The 16,687-nt window shown below is 47.2% G+C and overlaps 1 protein-coding gene across 1 annotated transcript in view; it reads right to left on the bottom strand.

The window, feature by feature from the left end:
• Positions 1 to 16,687, bottom strand: part of Nol10 (nucleolar protein 10) — an 86,982-nt gene that overhangs the window by 17,731 nt on the left and 52,564 nt on the right. Inside the window, exons 14-17 of the mRNA XM_059248491.1 lie at positions 12,546 to 12,672; positions 8,478 to 8,557; positions 8,196 to 8,294; positions 6,745 to 6,834 (exon numbers count right to left, since the gene is read on the bottom strand). Of these exons, the coding sequence (XP_059104474.1) occupies positions 6,745 to 6,834; positions 8,196 to 8,294; positions 8,478 to 8,557; positions 12,546 to 12,672 (396 nt within the window). The remainder of the gene's footprint in view (positions 1 to 6,744; positions 6,835 to 8,195; positions 8,295 to 8,477; positions 8,558 to 12,545; positions 12,673 to 16,687) is intronic.

Below are 16,687 nucleotides of genomic sequence, written 5' to 3'. Positions count from 1 at the left end.
CGAACGGCTCAGAGCGGCAGCAGTGTGCGGCACAGCACAGGGCTGAGGGACGCCCTGGAGGCCGAGGAGACGAGGCCAGGGCCTGAGCTGGGTGACGGAAACCAAAGGGAGGGACTGATGCCAGTCAGGGACCACCACTGTGAGACCTGTCTCCACAGAGCTGATGAGATAAGGGTTAGACACGGGGCTGGAAACAGCTCTTCGTGGTCGAGCCTGAGTGAGTGGACCGCTGGGAACGGTGAGTTTGGAGCCATCATTGGGGCATCAGGACAAAAGCTGTGGACTAGAGCAAAGGGCAAGAAATAATGTTCATTTAAGACTACGTGTGACACAGACGTCATCCACGTTTCGAATGACACCACTAGGTGCCTTGAGAACAGTAACTCACACAGGACTCGGGAGACAGGAGGAGGCTACCAGGTGAATTTTAGAGTCACCTGTAGATGTAGGAAAGGTAATATTGGCGATCAACCAATATTTCAGGCCAATAGCTATGTGCCCACTTTTAGGTTAAAAAACAAAGAAGGAAAAACTTTAATACCTTGCTGTATTTACCAAAGTTATTATATTTAAAAAACAAACTGTTAAGTAGAATATGTTGCTGGTATTTTAAAGATTTTCCCTCTTAATTTACAACAAACAAATTATTCTGCCTAAAGACAAGTGTGCTTTAGATGAATGATTATAAAACAGAAACTCCTTTGACCCAGCTGTAAAAGTATTTCCCCTAGGGATTTTTCCTTGTCTAATTGCTTGTTTTCACACCTGTCTTAAAAGAAAAAAAGAATAAGGTAGAAATGTTCTTGAAGTAGTTTACAAGTGTCTGGCTAGCGATCTGCCCTATAAACACACACACACACACACACACACACACACACACACACACACACTCCCTCCCTCCCTCCCTCCCTCCCTCCCTCCCTCCCTCCCTCCCTCCCTCTCTCTCTCTCTCTCTCTCTCTCTCTCGTCAGTATTTGGAAAACACGTGAAGTGGTGTTCAGCACTCCCTCAGAATCACATCTGTAGATCTGAGCAGACACTTGTTATTACCTTGTCCTGAGACAGAACATACAAGGAAGGCCTGCGGCTTACAACACTGGCCCTCTAGCCCACCTCTAGCCAAGAAGTGGTGAGGGAGCCCAGTGGGGTGGGCAATCCCGTGAGATGGAAGTGTGCTGCAGTCACAGGGCGGGAAACGAGGCGGTGGGCCAGGTGGAGGTGCTCTCCCAGCCTGCAGATGACAATCCTCAGGATGCTGACGCTCGGGCCTCCTCCCCTCCCAGCAGGAGCACCTGGCTACAGACCCGAGAGCTGCTGATGTGGGCCATCTCCCAAATATCTCAGCTTGTCCCCACCTCTGCGTTTTCCTGCAGCTCTAGTCCCCTACCCCAACTATGAATAACCAAGATTATGGCAGAAAATAATTCCCCGCTAAGAGAATTTCCCCAACACTGAAACTCGGGTTTCTAGGCTGAGTGACTCGGCAGGCAGTCAGCAATCCACCTGGGCCGGACTGCAGGCTGGCAGTTCACCCAGTACGGCCCGGTGGCCAGGAGAGCCGAGCCGGGATGTCACCTCTCCTATTTCAGGAGTGACCCTCACATCGCTGGCTGGGGAGAGCACAGGCCAGGCGTGGGAGGCTGCTGTGAGGACCTGCATTCTGTATTTGCCCCCATGAGCCCTTACTGGGCACTTATCTGGAGACCGGAAAGTGTTTAGGAAGAAACCACACTCCTTCAGAAAACCAGGGTTCTCCCAATTCTTTGTCCAGCATAGAGGAGGACATGAAACAGCACAGGGAGACCCCAAGATTGGAAGGTGATGGTCAGCCCAGAAAGTCTTAGGACGCACAGACAGATACAGCTGATCCACACAGACTCCTGCCACCAGGTCCAGACTTGTGCTACAGAGCAAGGGGCTGATGGGTGATAACGACACAGAACGATTCCTAACTCCAGGGGAAATCAAAGTCATGTGAGGTGGCTTGGCTACAAATAGCATTTACATGTTACAACACTGTAAATGCCCAATTCTGACTTAACCAAAATTACCAGCCAGCTTCAGCGGGAAGGAAAAAGTCAAGAAGCAGCAGGAAAGGCAACAGCAGGTCAGAGCTTTATACCAAAATAACAAGCCACAAAGACAGAAGTACAAGTCCCCACAGAGGCACAAACGAGGCAGGACGGGAGAACGGGACGACGAGGGAAGATGAGGTGTGTGGCCAACCCTCCCAGCAGGCCTACAGAAACATCTAGTTTTAGTGTTCCTATCCCTGCGATTAAAAAGAAACACACGAATTGTAATTGGCAGTTGAAAAAAACTTTAAGTGATAAAATTCTAATGTTAAAACTGATATAACCCAGTATGTTTGCACATAATCATATATTGTCCCAAGAGCAATGAATTATCGCTTTAATATGGAGCCTCAAGGGTGCTTACTGAGTCCCGTGTGCTCCAGCCGCAGCATACATGCAGCCTCTCACACACACACACAGAACCCAGGAAGAATGCACCACCCAGACTGCAGCATCAGAGGCTGAGCCAACAGGGCTGGTGTGTAGCAGCACATGATGCTGTGGGACCCTTAAATGGGCCCAGGTCCCCGCACATCTCAGAGCTGCCCGTGTGTTTGGGAAGCTCCACCCGTGTTTGCTGGAGGCAATCGTAATTACCACCACCGAGTTCTAAATTCCAAGAGCATTCAGACAGTGCTCCCTGACACTGTGTAGACTGCTCCCTCCCCGCAGTGTGCTCAACATGGATGGGCTGGAGGGTAAACAGCTTACTGGACTCCATTACATCATCAGTGGGAGCAGTAACTGGGAAGAGCTTTCTCATCTGCTTCTTAGGCTCCAGGAGCAGCCACGGCAGAGCTTACTTTCTGTCAGGGGGCAGAAACGGTGCTCTGAAGACTCCCACTCACAGGTGGGACTGACGTCCGCAGCAGCCCACAACTCTTTAAAGCACTCTTTAATGATGGAGGGGCAGGGAGAGTTCCTCCCTTGATTTGTGAGCAGTTTGGTTTGAAGATAAAACCATTGGATGACAAATTATATAACTTTGTCTAAGGACAGATTTTTAGGAGACCATATATTATGCCTGTATCTCAAGAGTAAGACTGAACACTGATAATGGGGCTTGATTTAAGTCAATAAAAAGTAAATCAGGGCCCATTTTACTAGCCGAGTTTCCTTCCTAGAAGAATTTAGTGGTCAGTGCTGTAGCTATAAAGACAGAACTGGCTATAAAGAGCCAGGTAGGTGACATGAGAATGTAACATTTTCTAAGCTTCGCCACCTCTGAATCCGCCACAAACAGTACAAGCCCAGCAATCAGCCCCTAAGGAAGAATCCAGAGTAAACGCACGCCATCCTGGCTGTGGAGTTCAGAACAGGAGCTGGCAGGAGTAGATGCAGAGGGAACAGGGGACTCGCCTGGAAGTGATGTCCAGAAAGTCTATTCACAGGGAGCCCACAGATGCAGGCCCTTAAAACAGGATTCAAACTTCAGTGACCTCTGAATTACTCCACTGTGGCATGAGCACGGAGTGTAAACTCCCACAAACTCCCACTCTTACGGGACTAAGAGCCAGGATCATGACCAGGGGCCATCATGTGCTTCTTTCAATCTTCTCGGTGATGTGCAGCAGGTCACCAGTTTACACAGCCCAGGAGCGTGGCGCAGCCATGCTGGCACCTGTATCCCAAGGACACACTCACTTCACTAAGCTGCTAAGTAACAGGGAGAAAGAGATGAAAATGTAGTGGAGGAGGGAAGGAAGGGAAGGAGGGCAGAGCAAAGAGCTGGCAGTGGAAAGAGGGACACTGTCACCTGGCTGGGACTCCAGATGCACCTGAGAAAACAGCGTGACGCAAATGTCTCAAAATACATGAGAAAGCAGCTGTAACAGAAGGGAAATACCTCCCTTGGAATAACACCATTCCTATGAAAGGAACTCTCCAAATAGCTAGGAGGGGACTTGGTGCCATGGGCTTGCCTGGAAAACATGAGACCCTGGGTTTAATCCCCAGGGCTGCAGAAATGGATTCACTCTTGGCGACAGTTAATGATATTAACGGGGCCAAGGATGAAACTCTGGAAGCCACCGAAACTTAAGACGAGCATGACAGTTTACTAGGACGGACGAGGAAAACACTGGGTCCATACTGACAGCGTGGGAAGAGAGGACAGCAAGAACTGTTCAAATTATTCAACAGTGTTCACTAAATAAAGTAAATAAACAAAACACGAGGATGTCCTCTCCTGCTCGGATTACCAGGACATTAAAAGGCTTCAGTTTGCCTGTTTTCATTTCCCTGGACTGGGGTGAACGTCTCTGAAGTTCTCATGAAAGCCCTGGGGAAGGGGCAATGGTAATTCTCCCACCGACTATGAGCACGGCTTTGTGTGCTTCCAGCTCTAAAGGTCATTCCTACCACTCTGTACGACCTTGCCTCCATCCAACCTCAACAAAAGACTTTCAACGGAAGGGCTGAAGAGATGACTCAGTTGGTTAAATGTGACCCCAGCACCCGCATGAAAACCTGGGTATGGCAGTGTCCTTATAATCTCGGCACTGGGGAGGTAGAGACAACCAGAGCCCTGGGGCTCACTGGCCACCTAGTCTAGTCTCATCAATGAGCCGCAGGCACCAGCCAGATGGACAGCGCCTGAGGAAGGCATGATGTTTAGTACATTAACACACACACAAAGACCCTGTCCCTAACACACAGTCTCCCAAAGGGGATGAGCAGGCTTCTGCATCTTTATCATCACAGCCTCGTGAGAAGGCTCGGCCGTACACCATGCTGCTCAAAATAGCAAAACTGAATCTAGTCCAAAGACCCCATAGCACCGCTGTGCTGAGGAGCACGAGCACAACGTGTACCCCTAAGTGCATACATCTATGGTCTAAATCAGCTCCATTCTTCTTCTAGGAGCTCCAGGCCAAGAAAGTACAATGATCACTTCACGTGGCTTGTAAGTGACACTGTGACGTCATAGGCTAATCATCCTCAGGCTCAGCCAACCAGGTCAATGTGACACTGGGGGAGTACACCAGCAGAGCAGGAAGCCACACATTTCCAGGCAGTTTCACACCTGGTCATACACACTGGTGTACATTGGGAGGTGCAGAGCCACAGTACAAAGATGTAAGTTTAAATGGGTAAGCTTCAGTCATTGTTCAGTACTGGTTTAGTCATGTAATGCAAACACACAACCATCTATGTATTTTACTTTAAAAGGGCTTCCTAAGGTTGAAATAATTTCCTTAAAGAATGTCACAGACCAGGATGAAAGCTGCCGGGAGAGGACGAGGAAGAGAGACGGCAAAACGGAACGGGGAGTCTGAACTCCCACAGAATCACAGTACTAAGACATCCTACCTGTCCTTCCACGCCACAGGTAACGGGGAAGCTGTGGGAGCCTCCACTATCACAGCTAGTGTACAGCCAGCCTCAGGTAAGGGCCTGGGTTCTGAGGAAGGCCGAGAAACCAGAGCACAGCGGGGCTCACACTCACCCCACTGGTTGGAGAGCAGAGGGAAAGAACAAGCAACGTGCCAAGAAGCCCCTGGGAATCCCCAAAGCTCGGCCCACTTTACTCCATGAGCCAGGTCCTCATGCTCCCTCGGGGGTGAGGGCGGGGTGTGGGGGCAGTACAGCACACTGGTTCTCTGCCTGTCTGCTCTCAGTAGGACAGGAGGGAACAGGACTCGGGGGGACTCCAGAGTCTTTAGAGATCTGGAAAAGGGAGGACATTTCCTCACCTTGGGACAACACCAAGACTGCGCTGACTTTTACTATTCTCTGGCTGGTCCCTGTCTACTGACACCTCAGGAAAGGCAGGCAGGTAGCTGCTACATGTCAGCACATTACCTCCCATAATGCTACACCAAAACCCAAAAGCAGCTATTTCTAGAATTAAAAACCCTTGACCCAGAAAATCCCTTAAGATCATGCAGATCAAGAGGTTCAGATTTCCATGTTCACTTCCAGAACATCAAGGGTGTGCCGATCTGAAAGGTGTCACTCTAAGAAGTCATGTCTGTGTGCCGTTCCACGACATAATGGTGGAGTAATGAGGGTGGTCGGGCCACGGCGGGGCTGGGTTCAGAGATGCTGAATGTGGAGGTTCTGTTGTGGGTCAGATGCACCACTGGAGTCCAGAGCTCACAGGGGGCTAACCCAAACAGCCGCTCCCCCTGCCACACGCAGACGATCCTAACGGACAGGAGCAACTGTTCCTGAGCCAGAGGAGGAGGAGGCTGCACAGACATAAGTTCAACATAACATAAACGCAGATAAAAGCCAGAGACAACAACAAAGAACCTCGTCAGAATGTAAAAAAACAACAGTTATTTAGAAACAAAAGGATTAAGAAAGTTATAACAGAATATGCAGCCATTTAAAATACAGAGAATTTTCAACAACGTGGGAAACTACCACTGTTATCTTCTAGAACCAGGGTAACATTTCAGCATATACACGTTACTCTCATATTGCAGCGTGTAACTTTAAGGGGACTAAGACAGGGGGATCCCCCAACACTAAGGCTCTCCCTATAGAAAGACTATAGGGCGACTTTCAACTTGACACTTCCCCTTGTTTTCCAAACTCCCCACACTGAGCACATTCTGCCTCAACAGCAGGGTGGGGAACCCCAACAATAAAGAGATACACATTATTGCCCATTAAATGCAAAGCAACTTACTGATGCTTTCTCTGCCTCAGGACGTCTTACCTTCACTTTCTTTTTCAGTGTGGACTTCTGCTTCTCCTCTTCCTCTTCAATTAATTTGAGCGCCAGTTCTTTGTTAACTTTGGGCAGTTTCTGGCGGAGAGAATACAGTGCACAGAGATAAAGGCATTGACCATACAGGCTGGCAGCTCTGAGCAGCGTGAGCTCACTAAGGACGGTCCACTCTTACTTCTTACTTTATCAGCCCGTGGTAGGAAGAACGACAGAGGGAACAGGCAGCCCAAACGGCACGGAACGGTGAGGAGCCTTCGAGTCTGCTGCTGGGAGGAGCGTGCCCTCTCCAACTCACCGGGAAGCTGCCACAGAGGGCCTGGGACCCGTGGCATTGCCGCCACCTGCTCCGCCCTCTGTGGCAGCTGTGGGAACCTCTGAAATGCTCACTGCTTCCTGCTCCCTAAGGGGTGAATTTTTAACGTAAATTCTAGATGGGAGCTTGAGGACTCTCAGATAAACGATGGGGCTACACAACCACTGTCCTCTTCCACACCGTGTTCCATTTAACGTACTACGTAAAATGCAACTCTGGCAGGTACAGACCCTCTCCTGCTAAAAACAGACACACCCACAGTCTCTCTCTGCTATTAGAAATTCTGAGCTGTGGAAAATGGAACAAGTATTGAAGCAATCTCAGGAAAGCCACTAACTAGTCTTGGTTACTGAGAATGTACGGATATCACACACACATTTTAAACCAATGTTCAGTTATAAATATTTTATCGCTCAGTGATTTGACTCAATGGATGGGATGCCGGAGAGCCAGGAAGGCAGGAACAGGCAGACAGGAAGCTCCTCCCTGTCTGCTCCTGGTCTGACGGGAACCACCCACCCAACAGCACTTCTTGGCCATGGGAAGAGCAGGTGGCCTCAGCAGAAGTGGCGGACACCAGTCTGCAATGTTCAACACACCCAGGACCATTCTCATACCCCTCAAGAGCACGAGCCTGCAGCTCCTTGAGTCTGGGTCCCCCTCACTAGACCACATCTTTCTAAAGTGGCAGGTGCTTCCTGCAGGTAGCGCCCTCCCATCCACACCTCAGTGTTTCTGCCTTCTTAGGGCTCTAATGCCTGGTGGACTGTTAGTACACTGAATCCTCTCAATCAATACAGCTGATGCTGCTTGTACCATGGCTCTGTATTAGGTATCCCAGGATGCAGAAAACCTGAGAACCGAGCACACCGGAGAACGAGACAAGCAGATTTCTAACATCTGTCAGCATCATCGGATGCTCTGAGTGTGCGGACAGCAGACATGAAGATAGATCGTCGCCCCGGGTCTTGGCCTTTGGTTAAGCTCAAGTATGTATTATTCCCTAAACACCTGACCACCCTCCCTCCCAACAAAAGATGTGAACTAAAAGAAGGAGAACCACAGCATGATGGCAGACTTCTTAACTATTTCCTCTGGTAGATCTAATGCAGAGGAGAAGCTTCACCTTTAACTGGACTCTCTGTGCGCGTGTCTCTTCTATCTTCTGTCGAATTTTATCCTTCCTGTACTCTTCATAAGCAAATGGATTTACCATCAACTTCACCTTTTGAGAACAAAAGAAAGAAATTAGTGAGAGGTAACGTTTAGTAGCATGTATACACCATGACTACTGTACAAAGGAAGCGGATCCCTTACAATGCACAAGTATGCTTTATGAAGGCATGAGGAAGGCGGCGGCAGCTGTGGATGGCTTAGTATCCCTGAAATACCGACAGCTCGTCCTTACCTTGTGGTAGAGTCTGATGTCCATGAAGAATCCATGCATATATGCCCGGAGGAACGGTGATCCGACGAGATGTGTGAGCCCTGCGAGAGTCACCAGAAGAGGAGAGGACTTTATGAAGTCTTCATTAAAATTTCAGTTTCTCTTTCTGTCTCTGAACCTTTATTTATGTGTGTGGGTGTTTTGCTTGTTTGTATGTCTGTGCACCACGTGCATGCACGCCCGTAGAGACCAGAGGAGGGTGTTGGATCCCTGGACTGGAGTCACAGGAAGCTGTGAGCAGCCTGTGGGTGCTGGAAACTGACCTGGAAGAGCAGCTGGTGCTCTCAACTACTGAGCCACCTCTCCAGTCATTAAAGCTTAAGCTTAACACAATTGAATTATGACTCAGTTTCCTTTTAGAGTAAAATATTTAAGGACTAGAAAAAACTATTAATCTTGACTATCTATGGGAAGATTTAAGTAATTCTATTAATACTATTATCACTTGTCTTAAATGTCTTAAGTATAAAGTGATGGAAAAGTCTTTATGAATATGACTACTGTGGTGGTATTGTGCTCCCCAAAATATCGTGCACCCTAATAAACTTATCTGTGGTCTGAGAACAGAACAGCCATAATATTAAACATAGAGGTTAGGCAGTGGTAGCACACGCCTTTAATCCTAGCATTCCAGAGGCAGAGATCCCTTTGGATCTCTGTGAGTTCAAAGCCACACTAGAGACAGCCAGGCATGGTGACTCACGCCTTTAATCCCAGGAAGTGATGGCAGAAAGCAGAAAGGTATATAAGGCGTGAGGACCAGGAACTAGAGCTGGTTAAGATCTCAGGCTTTCAAGAAGCAGTTCAGCTGAGATCCATTTGGATGAGGACTCAGAGGCTTCCAGTCTGAGGAAATAGGATCAGCGGAGGAATTGGCGAGGTGAGGAAGCTGTGGCTTGTTCTGCTTCTCTGATCTTCCAGCATTCACCCCACTACCTGGCTCCAGGTTTGTTTTTATTAATAAGACCTTTTAAGATTCATGCTACAGACTACGGTAAAGAAGATTCCTTGTAACAGTGGTTCTTGGCTTTTGAAACAGTTTGTTCATTTAATTACTGAAACAGGGTCTCTCTATGTAACCCTGGCTGTCCTGTAACTCTCTGTGTAGACATGCAGACCAGGCTGGCCTCCAACTCACAGAGATCCCCCTGCCTCTGCCTCTGCATGCTGGACTAAAGGCGTGCACCACTTGCACGGCTGAAACAGTTTGGCTCTGAAGCAGTATTCTGGGAATCAACACTAGGTTGCAGGCGTGTGTACTGTTAAGTAGGAATAGGGAAGCAAAAGCTGAGGCAGTGTTGTCAACATCTCCAGAAACCAAGGACCATGTCAAGGCCTGGTCTTCCCAAACACAAACAGCTGACAAACTGAACTCGTGTATACACACATTCATGCACACTATCGGGCTTGGGGTCCAGGTCAGAGGGAACCCTTGTCTAGCATGCAAAGCCTCCGAGTTCAGCCTTAGCATCCCAAACATCTCTATCACTGCCAGGCATGGTAACACAGGATTACAATACAATCCCAGCACCCACGAGGCTACCACAGGAAGGAGAAGACTGTGAGGCCAGCCTAGGCTACACAGATAGACTCTGCCCAAAGGTCTTCACTATTCACATAAAGTTTCAGGATATCGAAACTTTACATTTCATTTAGGATAGGAATACAGGGGCTGACAAGAGAGAGGACCAGGTAAAGCAACTGCCATGTAAACCTGATGCCCTGAGTTCAATCCCTGGAACCCACATAAAGATAGAAGAATATAGAACTCACTCCATAAAGCTGTCTTCTGGCCTCGCATGCTACAAAAATATATCATGTGCGCGCGCCTGCGCACACACACGCACACACACGCGCACACACACGCACACACACGCGCACACACACACACACACACACGTGTGGTAATAAACAATAAAAAGTTTAGAACAGGAACATACTAAGTGCATCCACATTTAGGCACACACGCACACACACGCGCGCGCACGCACACACACACCCACACACCCACACACACGTGTGGTAATAAACAATAAAAAGTTTAGAACAGGAACATACTAAGTGCATCCACATTTAGGCACACACGCACACACACACACACGCGCGCACACACACACACACACACACACACACGCGTGGTAATAAAACAATAAAAAGTTTAGAACAGGAACATACTAAGTGCATCCACATTTAGGCACACACGCACACACACACACACACACACGTGCGGTAATAAACAATAAAAAGTTTAGAACAGGAACATACTAAGTGCATCCACATTTAGGCACACACACACACACGCACACACACACGCGCACACACACGCACACGCACACACACACGCACACACACGCACGTGCGGTAATAAACAATAAAAAGTTTAGAACAGGAACATATTAAGTGCATCCACATTTAGGAAACACTTAAGAACTCTCTGCTATATCACAGAAACTAGTTCTTTTAAAAACGTGTTTTAATGATGCGGGTACTTGTATAGTCCAGAAGAGGATGGTGGAGCCTCCGGAGCTTGAGTGATAGATGGCTATGAGCTGCCTGATGTGAGTGTGGGAACCCAACTCGGGTCCTCTGCAAGAGCAGTATGTGTTCGTAACTGCTGAACCATCTCTCGACTCTCTAGAAATTACTTAGGTGCAAGTATTCAGAGAGAGAGAGAGAAAAAAAACAAAAACAAAAACAAAAAATAAGCAAGCAAACAAATGAAAAAACCATGGATGTTATGAGACGATTTATCTTCAAAAGAAACCGTGCATGATGCATGAGATGATGCTCTGGAAGAGCATCAAGACACTCCCTTCTTTTCTTTTTGGTGGTGCTGAAGGCTGAACCAAGAGGGCCTGTGCGTGCTGGGCAAGCTCTCTGTCGCTGACACACAACCCGAGCCAGATTTTCACTTTTATTCTGAGATAGTCTCACTCAGTACCCAGGCAGGCTTGGAACTTGTGATCTTGCTGCCTCGGTCTCTGCAGCGAGTGAGACTACAGACAGGCGGGTGCTGTCCGCCTATCTCACTGCTGCTCTGAAAATCACACTGGGAAAATTCGTGTAGCCGTCTAAAGTAGTATGCACTGGAACACCACCACCACCACAAAGGCAGAATTAAACTTGGGGTGCTCTTCTACTGTAACTGTGAGAGTTAATCAGAGACAACTTCCTCGAGTTCAACATATTAGTGAAATTGCAAGGGTGGACTTTTGCATTGGAGCCTTAACAGGGAGAACTGAACTGTACTGACATGTAAAACACACAACTTAAGTATGTGTCTGCATGTGCTTAGCACCTAAGTTTTCCTCAGGGTATGTGGTCTGATCGATTACCCAAGTATCGATAGATTTGCTCTTTAGTGACTGATCACACTACAGGTCTACCCAGTGGGTGTGACTAGTCAGAGACTGCAAAATCTAACAGCTTGATCCAAAATCAACCTCTCTGCAAACTGGTGAGGTCAGGTGTTGGCTACAGAGATGGGAAGCTGTGAGTCCTGAATTTCAGAATGCAGGCTCAAAAGCCTGGAGCATCTGAGTGTCAAGTCAGTGCTCACAAGGGTCTCACCTTTGGAGCCCTTCAGATTTCAGACTGGAATGCTAGCCTGCATTAAGAGTCTATTCCACTGGGAGGTTTGAATCCTAAGTTCTGGATTAGGTTCTTTATGACTAAATACACCTAAAAGAGACCCGAGAACCACCTGCTTCCTGTCTGCGAGACTCAAAGTTATTACACTTCCATTATCACTGTCAACGCCACGCGCTCTCTCCTCTCTGGACGGGCTGTCAGTGCGCTAAAAGGAAGCCTCTCCCAGCTAGGGCACACACAGCATCAGCTGGTCGAACTTACCTGAGCCTTTTTCTGAGCAGAGATTATAAATTTGATCATTTAGAACACTTTTGATATCTGATTTGGCAGAAATGGGACATTTGGAAAATCAGGTAAAAATGGCTCAGTCTATTCTAATGTTCAAAACTCCCGAAAGTGGAAACAAGACAATTTCATAAATACTTTATCACATTTTACCTAAATTTTCAAGGTCTTTCTTGGTGACAAATTTGTAGTCATCATACACTGTGCTCTCTGGATTCTCTTCTAGTTCTTCTGTCAAGTTGTCCAGGAACGAACACCATCTGGGAGCAGGTCCCAAGACCTGGGGGTTATTAAAGGTCACCGTGTCAACCACAACACCATATAGCAGAGGTCTTTAATCATAGTTGTATTTGTTTCAATCAGAAGAAAGACAGCTACGGTATGTGCAAACATGGCCAAGAATATAATGGAAAAGGAATAAATAAAGTAGAAGAATTTAGACTTGAAAGGGAAAAGTGCAAAGCTATTACGTTGTTACATTAGAACTATCAAAATACAGACAAGCAATTCAGATACTTATGATAACTTCTATTCATTTACCTACCATGTCCCTCATTGAAGACAGTGCTAGAATTCTACAATATATATTTGCACTAGGATTTTAAAAAAGCTTGTCAACAACAAGCAAAAGTCTAAGAATGACTTCCTTTCAAGGTATTCCCCAGTTGATAATTTTATCCTAATTAATGTGGCCCATTTAAATATCACAAAGTGTTTAGCCCACACAAGAGTGGGGATCTCGGTGATCCTCAGAACCCATGTGAAAACCAAAACCGAACCCAAAGGCCCCGGCGTGGGAGTGAGCGCAGCAAGTCCAGCACTGGCGATGGAGAACGGCAGATCCTGGGGCTCACTGGACGGCCAGTGGAGCCTAGTCACAGCCCAGCAACGACAAAGGAGTCTAAAAAGAGATGGACGGCACTGGAGGAGTTATACCCGAGCCTGACCTCTGCCCTTTACATATGCTCACACACGGGTATTCATTCCTCCCCGACACAAACACACAAAATTAAATTCTAGACTATACCTAAGAGCAATGTATTATATTCGCAACAACTGTTTAGAGTGTAGAGATTTTAAACGTTCTCATTAAAAAAACCCAAGTATGGTTCTAGCCAGTCGTTAATAAACCTTATACACAAAGAATGTTGTATATCATTAGTACACCACACCTTTTTTCATACACAGACTCCGTCAGACCTGACCTAAAGTAAATACCCACTAGGCAGCCCAGGGAAAGGCCAGGAGACTGAACAGGGCTTACGGCAGCAGGCTAATGGAACGAGGCCCCACTCCTGGGTAGCTTTTGACTGTTGACAGTTTCTTTCCCCACACCATGCCACATCCACTGGGGTCAGTGCTTATTTCCAGAGAAATCTGCTCATACCCTGGGGACACTACAGACAAGAGAGCCCGGGGTCAGCACAATGGAACCTTCAAAGACAACTTACCTGTTTATGTCAGCAGAAATTACACAGGGGAAAACCAAAACCACAATGAAAGTTAGAAAACCAAGTTTTAACTTTTTGAGAAGGTAAGAGAGAGAGGCATCACAAAGGGGAACAGCCCTTGTTAACACCTTCTTCTATTAAAGGGGGTAAAAAGGCCCCAATACACCGTCACAGAGGCTACGGGGCTAAGAACATGAAAACCAAGACTTAAGGAGCACAGGAACCTTACAGACCGGTTCCCAGTACTACAATTTATACTGTTTTAAATGATAAGTGAAATGGTTTGATTCCAACCTTCAAGAAATGCAACACAGTTTTTACAATTCATGAAGGACTCTCTTAAAGGAACTGCTGTGGGTTTAAGTAATTGTGGGGTAGTAGCGTGAAATCAGCAGACACCTATACCCAACATTACAATATATAAAGAACTTTTTGGCAATGATCCCTCTGAGAGTTTAAACTTTACCCCCAGAGGGAAGATATAGATGGTGTGCATACAAGTGTGCACGTACACACACACACACACACACACACACACACACACACACACACACACACACACGTGCATCCGTGCGCCCTAGTCACACATAGCAATGAACAGAGTCCAGGGAAAGTGCACCCCAGGGACTTGGCTGAAACACGCCCGGTGACAAGGCAGAAGCTCGCGGCCCGGGGGGAGCTGGGCAGAGTTCTGCACTTGCAAGCACAAGCTCTTCCAGCAGCCGCGACTGGAGGAGCAAAGCTTCCCCAGCAATCCTGGCTTCTTCAGACACAAGTGCTCATGGTCATTTTTCTGTAACTCAGGCCCCGAGGCCCCAAACACAAAGACGTGAGGCCCTCATCGGTTTTCTTAATGCTGATTTCTCAGCACCTGGGACAGTCTTCCAAACTGTAGGTCGACAAGTAAGGGACAAAGCAGGTATGGATTTCACACACACTGGCATTACAATTTAAAATGTCTGGGAAAACTATTTCCAAATGGTCTCTTTTTGTTACTCAGATGAAAACACTTATGTATGTTATAAAACTATCAGAAGTAAGATCACTTTTTGGTGAACATCAGATCTATTCTGACTGTGGTGCAAGGGACTCCTGGTGTCATCAGGGGACCAGTTCCAAGTCTCCCACCTACACGAAACTGTGAAGGTGCTGATATGCTTGTAAACTAGAGGTGACTTCTATATATTTTAAAGTAAAAGACCAGCTGAGCAGATGTGTGGGCCTAGGTTCAATCCCCATCACTGCAAACTATACATGCAGACTACACATGAAAATAATACTTTCAATTTGTTTCTGTTTTTCAAGACAGGGTTTCTCTGTGTAACAGCCCTGGCTGTCCTGGAACTCACTCTGTGTTAGACCAGGCTGTAGACCAGGCTGGCCTCAAGCTCAGAGATCCACCTGCCTCTGCCTCACAAGTGTTGGGATTAAAGGCTGCTCCACCACACCCAGTGCAATACTTTAAAATTTTTCTAAATTTTGTGTAGTGGTTAGCCATTCCAGCTTTGACCTGGAAGTTAATGCTCTTTCTCTGGAAATGATTAACGATTCTTTCTCTGGAATCTGCTAACCAGGATTTACATAAAAAGATTCTTTCTCTGGAATCTGCTAACCAGAATTTATAAAACAGGCTTGTACCCAAAATTGATTTTATTGATAATAAATGTGAATATTTAATGGATAGAGCATTAACTTCCAGGTCAAAGCTGGAATGGCTACCCACTACAATTTTGGGGTATGGATGGGGCTGGAGAGTGCTTATTGCTCCTGCAGAGGACCTGGGTTCAGTTCCCACCAGATGGCTCACAGCCGCCTGTACCTCCAGTTCCAGGGTCCCCATTCCCCTCTTCTAGTCTCCTCAGGCTCCTCCATGGATGTGGTACACCGTTGGGGTCCACAGCTTTCCTAGTGAGAGCTGAGCTTGCTTTACACAGCAGGGCTGCATAAGGGGAAGGACTGACCACGGGCATGGTCACAGGTGTCTGGGATGGTCTGCACTTGGCTGTGCTGGGGGGAGGTCTTTTGCTCCAACACTTAGCATTTCTATAAATAGTCCTTTAGCAGAGACAGAAGGGGCTGGTAGATAAGGATCCAGGCCCACCCAAGGCTATCCTGTGTTTCTGTCTCTCTCCCTTTATATTTCTATCTATATATGTTCTACTTCTCCCTGCTCAAGAGTATCCTGGGGAAAACAGTGGGGGCAGGTCCCCCACAGTACACATAAACTTATGCAGGAACACACACATATACATTAAAAAAATCATTTTAAAAGCTAATATGATAAAAGTGCAACCGGGCAGTGGTGGTGTACGCCTTTAGTCCTCAGTGCTTGGGAGGCAGAGGCAGGTGGGTCTCTGTAAGTTCCAGGTTAGCCTGGTGTACAAAGCAATTTCCAGGACAGTCAGGACTACCCAGAGAAGCCCTATCTTGAAAAAAACAAAAGCAAACAAACAAACAAATAATGAAATAAGTGCTATGTAAATAATTATTATATCACCTAGGGCAAAGTGACCCCCAAAGTCCCCAAATAAAAAAACCCAAGTGGTACACAACAGTGTCCCCCCAGTCCACTCTGAAGGGAAGCACTACAACTCAAAATAGCTTCAGGAAGTCCTTGAAACTGACTGGAGTCACTAGGTCCCTCCCTGTCAGAGTGAGCAACAGAATCTGAGAGTCCCTCTCAGACAAGGTAAGCCGCAGGAAGACTCTGAGACCAGACCAGCTGCCCAGAAGCAGCAGCCACCAGCTGGGCTGCCTGAAGAGGAGACACTCTCCACCAGCTGGGCTGTCTGAAGAGGAGACACTCTCCACCAGCTGGGCTGTCTGAAGAGGGGACACTCTCCA

This window comes from Peromyscus eremicus, chromosome 22, assembly GCF_949786415.1.
Source record: "Peromyscus eremicus chromosome 22, PerEre_H2_v1, whole genome shotgun sequence".
Taxonomy (NCBI): domain Eukaryota; kingdom Metazoa; phylum Chordata; class Mammalia; order Rodentia; family Cricetidae; genus Peromyscus; species Peromyscus eremicus.
This window is presented reverse-complemented; position numbering and strand designations above follow the sequence as displayed.